General features: G+C 44.6%; 1 protein-coding gene across 1 annotated transcript; it reads right to left on the bottom strand.

Moving 5' to 3' along the window:
• Positions 1-400: 400 nt before the first annotated feature.
• On the bottom strand, positions 401-3,254 carry LOC123442452 (probable leucine-rich repeat receptor-like protein kinase At1g35710). Its single transcript, XM_045118499.1, has 3 exons — positions 1,665-3,254; positions 1,387-1,545; positions 401-1,263 (listed from the first exon to the last, which is right to left on the bottom strand). Exons 1-3 carry the CDS (start codon positions 3,214-3,216, stop codon positions 401-403), a joined length of 2,574 nt encoding a protein of 857 aa, XP_044974434.1. The 5' UTR covers positions 3,217-3,254.
• Positions 3,255-5,258: the final 2,004 nt, after the last annotated feature.

Here is a 5,258-nt window from a genome sequence, read left to right as displayed (position 1 = left end):
TATAAGCTGAAATTTTGCAGCCATATCTACAGCTTATTTTGTCCAGATGACAAACCCATCATGCAAAAAATAAAAACAAACTCGTTTGTAACCGCAGAAAATGCCCAAATTATTCAGGGAAATATACTCATTATTACAGTCCAGAAGAATAGTACTGTAAGTCTTAAAAGATTATAAACAATACTGAAGTCTTACATTTGCCACAATAGTTCGACAATAGTAAAGCCATAAATGTAACAGAAGAGCTAGACATCTTCATCTTTATTTAGAGGGTACAAAATAAGGCCCACAGTATAACATATGCTGCTGAAGATCTTCCACACCCTGGTTAATATTCCAGACCCCTCATTCAATAGGTTGCAGCACATACACTGCATCCTTCAGATATATTGGTTATTCTTCATCTGTTTTCTTTGCGAAGCTTTACCCACTTCACAACCACAAATACATAGACCCGATTGTACGCCTCGTCGAAAAGCCGGAAATAAGCAATCCTCCATCTCTTCTTGAACAGCAGTGCACAAAACACCATCCAGAGCCCCACCACAAATCCCAGCACAAGCCCAAAGTAAATGGTCAAAGGGTCAAATTCTTCCTTGCTGCTTTCGAGATCGCCATGGATGGAAGGATCATTTCCTGAACAATTCTTGTGGACAGGAGGCCCACAAAGCCCATTGTTGCCGATGTACATAAGTGACGGGTTGTCCAAATTTAGGGTGTCAAGTTGGGGGCCAGATGGTATGCTTCCAGACAAACTGTTGAAGGACAAGTTCAGGTAGCTCAGAGATGTCAGATTTGACAAGCCCGATGGGATTTCACCAGAGAGCTTATTCTTTGAGAGGTCAAGAGATTCTAATGAATGCATGTCGCCAATCATGTTTGGAATTTTTCCACTCAGTTGGTTTGATGATAAATTCAAATTCATTAGTTCAGCAAGCAAAGTGATGTCTGTAGGAATTTCACCACTCAAGGAATTGCATGATAAATCAATGTTCCGAAAATATGCAATTGTCCTACCATATATAAGTTGCTGTCCTTTGGTAATCACTGATAATATCTGTCGAAGGTAACCAGCTCCTGTTGTCAAACCTTTCAAATCTGTGGATGATTTGAAATCAAGAATTCCGTCAAACATATCCATTATTTCCTCTTGTAATTTCACCATAAATGTTAGGTTTGACAAATGCCAAGGTATTGCACCAGAGAAGTTGTTGCCTGATAGATCCAAAAATTGAAGATCCCCAAGATTTGTTATTTCGACCGGAATAATACCAGAAAGTGCATTGTGGCTCAGTAGTAGAAAACGTAAGATCTCCAACTCTCCTATCCATGTAGGTAATCTTCCAGAGAACTTATTCCATGATAGATCCAAGAACTTCAGACCTGTGTTGTTCTGCAAAAATGCAGGGATTGTTCCTGATAAACTATTGTTGCTGAGTATAAGAACTTGCATTTCGTTGATGCCAGAACATTGAGGAATTTCACCCTCCAAAATATTGTTCGACAAATCCAGATACATCAACTGTTCCATTTTGCAAATAGATTCTGGAATATAGCCACCAATTTGATTTGAATGCATAGACAATACTATAAGTTGTGAAGCTTCAACGTTTGATGGTATTGTTGCTGAAATGTTATTGTTCGAGATGTCTAACATGGTGATATTGTTGGCAACGTAGGTATTGGTCCTGTAAGCAGATTTGAACTGAGACAGAGTTGTTCAAAAGCCATGTCATGCATATGTGCTGGTAAACTGCCACTTATTTGGTTGTTAGAGATGTTCAGATATGTGGCATGTGAAAATGTTGACCAGAACCAATCAGGAAACTCACCCTTTAGACCATTGTTTGAAATGTCAAATTGAGTGATTTCCAGATGCTGAAGCCAAGGTGGAAACAGAGGACCAATCTGGCAAGATGCAAAACGTGCAGATTTCAGCGGAAATGGAGGGTGCCAATCTGAATTCAATACAATCTTCAAATTGCTGGAAGACAAGTCTATTTGCTTTAAACTTGTAAGATTCGCTAAGTGCTCTTCTGTGATCAGACCAGTAAAGCTATTGCCGCTTAGGTCTAGAGAAATCATATTAATAGAAGAACCTATTTCAACGGGTACACTTCCATTGAGATGGTTGCCAGAGAGGTCTAGGTTGGTTAGGCTAGTTGAATCCATAAGCTCTGGTGGTATACTTCCGGTGAGGCGATTGTTTCTGAGTTTAAGGGAGGTTAGACATGTCAAATTCCCAAGCTGTGGTGGTATAGATCCGGCAATTTCGTTGCCCCAGAGGGAAAGAGCAGTTAAATACCTCAAATTCCCAAGCTCTGCCGGTATACCCCCATTGAGGTCGTTACTGCATATGCCCAAATAAGTCAAACTGGTAAGGGCACCGAATTCAGCTGGTATACTCCCAGTCAGGTGATTGTCGTCGAGATCAAGGGAGGTTAGACATGTCAAATTCCCAAGTTGTGGTGGTATATGTCCTGCAAGGCTGTTTTCAGAGAGGCTTAGTATGCTCAACCTGGTGAAGTTACCAATAAAGTTTGGCAGAGATCCACTGAACTTGTTGCCACTTAAATCCAGCTCCTGTAATTTTTTCCTTGTGCATTGCGGCAAACTGTCCATCAACACTTCTATGTCTCCACTTATCTCATTAGATGAGAGGTTAATGATTTCCAAACTACAAAGATTCTTAAGAAGGTTTCTTGTCATCGTCATGTTCATGATCTCATTGTCTGAAATATCAAGGACTTGAAAGTATGTCATGTTTCCTAGTGTGTCAGGGAACTTGCCGAATAGTGAGTTCTGCTCAAGATCGAGGTACTTGAGGCTTGTTGCTTTCCAAAACCAGCCAGATCCAAGTGAGTGCTCAAAGTCATTCCAGGAGAGGTCAAGCTTCTCAAGTTTTGTGAGATTAAGGTGCGGAAGTGATTGGTTTGCATTATCAAGTTGACAAAGACTAAGTTCAACAACCCTCAAAGATGGTATCATATTCAGGGTATGAGGCCAGTCAGCTATCCCTGAGAGCTTTACTCCACTCATGCCAAGGAACTTCAGGAAAGGTAGCTTTGCTAACCAAGTGATGTCCATTGAATAGATCCAAGAAGAATCAGCTTGGCCAAGGTCAAGATACTGCAACTTAGACAGATTACCAAGCTGAGAAGGCACTGTACCGGTAAATGGTATGCCAGAGAGGTTAAGGTATCTCAAGTTCCCCATGGAGCCCAGTAAATGAGGAATTTGGCTATTTGTCCCTAGTAAACAGTTCATGCTGAAGTCCAGGTGCTCTACATGCTTCAAGGAAAGTAGAGAGGGACTTATCTCACCGAACAAAGCACTGGCACCACCACATACATCATAGTCGCCATAGGTGTCGACCGCCACATTGGGATTGCGAAGGTGAAGCTTGATGACATGGCCTGTTCGGTTGCTGCAGCTGACGCCTCTCCACTGGCAGCAGTCCTGTCCTTCCCATGAGGCGAGGATGTTGGTGTTGTTGCTTGTAACACCCTCTTTGAAGGACAGCAAGGCCACCCTCTCGGCAGGTGTCGTGGTTTTTTCACGGCAGATGTCCTCGTGAAAGGACTTAGTACTGGAGCCATCGCACCTTGGTGGCGACTCAAAGAGGTTAAGCGGGAGAGACACAGCGATTTACCCAGGTTCGGCCCCTCTGAAGAGGTAATAGCCTACGTCCTGCTTTGGTATATATTGATGTGTATTCGATTACAAGGAAGGCGTAACTCGCCTAAACCTAGCACTCGATGATATCTAACCTACCCTCTGTCCCCCGGGACTCGCCTTTATATACAGGTCGATCCCCTAGGGTTTACAAGGATTCTTTCCTTCCTACAACTCGTGACCCCTGTGGTTTCTAAGTCGCCATCTTCCGAAGCTTGGAGACCTTCCAAGAGCCACAACTGTTATACGACCTTGATTCGGCCACAACGAGGCATAACTAAATGTTTGGGTGAATCGCCCAATGGATGACCCGGTCCAACTAGGGCGGGTCATCCACAGGTAATATCCCCAACATTAGGCCCCAAATTGACTTGAACCTTTTCTTTTTCATGCCAACACCTCTGCTTCATTGAAGGCGATTCATCCCTCATTTTTCTTCATATGTCAAAAATCGTACACCCGACATTGGGCACTGAAAATCCCCTAAGTCGCCAAACCATTACTGATTGGCCTCTCCTTACTCCTCGATTTTCGGGAAGATAGCCACAACTCCGACGGATCTTTTAGCGCATCATTTATCCCGAAATTTTCGGCGCACATTTATAGCGAATCTTTTATCTCCCGGCGGTTCCCGCTCATGGCGCCTCGATTCTTGCACCTGCCTCGATAAATAGGCCGAGGGGGGGACAGAACTGTTGCTTCTCACCTACCAGTCCCGTCACCTTCCTCCCCACCGGCACAGCAAGAAAACCGCATCGCCCCGAGGAGTCCGCCGCCGTCCGTGCCTTCGGCCTTCACGCGAGGAGCTCCGGCGCCGTCGTTGAGCTTTCGCCGTCAACCACCCTCGCGCCGCAATCAACATATCCGCCATCGGCATTGTCGACTGCATCGCCGTCGGCCACCTCGCCGTTCACTTCGAACCTTGCCGCCGCCGGAAACTTCTCTGCTTGACGGGACGCCCGCGCTTCTCCAGCGAACCTCATCTCCGTCGACTCTTCTCTCTCGACAACACCAGGTTAGGCTTCCGCCTATCTTTAAGAATAGATTTACTTCTTGTTCGAGCTTCCGCCATTGCCGTGTTCTTGAAGCTCGTTGCATATAGATGCTATCTGCTTCGAATCGAGTAACACGAGCGTTGGTAGAATAGCTTAATACCCCGAATACTTTCACTTATCCGATGTACTTGTGAACCCTTGGACACAATGTCTCCACCAAACGAGGGGTTAAATGAACCGATTCCATCCATATAGTAGACATCCAAGACATGTAATATCATACTTTTACTTACTTGTAGCATGGGCGCCGTCTTCAAGAGTGACTGGCTTCCTACCAAGGTTGATGACGCTGTTTTAGACAATTATGTGAAAGCAGGCTGTTTGGATTCTCAAGATGTCATTGGCTGGTGCACCGGGTTAGGAGAAGATCTCCCTAACCCCAGAGAAGGGGAAATAGTAGTTTTTGTTGAACACCTGGAACGGGGTTTTAAGCCGCCCGGATCGAAATTTCTTAGGGACGCTCTGACCTTTATGAACGTCCGACTCCAGGATCTGGGACCCAATTCCATAAGCAATTTGAGTCAATTC

Source organism: Hordeum vulgare, chromosome 3H (assembly GCF_904849725.1).
Source record: "Hordeum vulgare subsp. vulgare chromosome 3H, MorexV3_pseudomolecules_assembly, whole genome shotgun sequence".
NCBI lineage: Eukaryota > Viridiplantae > Streptophyta > Magnoliopsida > Poales > Poaceae > Hordeum > Hordeum vulgare.
Note: the sequence above shows the minus strand (reverse complement) of the source record. Positions and strands in the feature narration are given on the sequence as shown.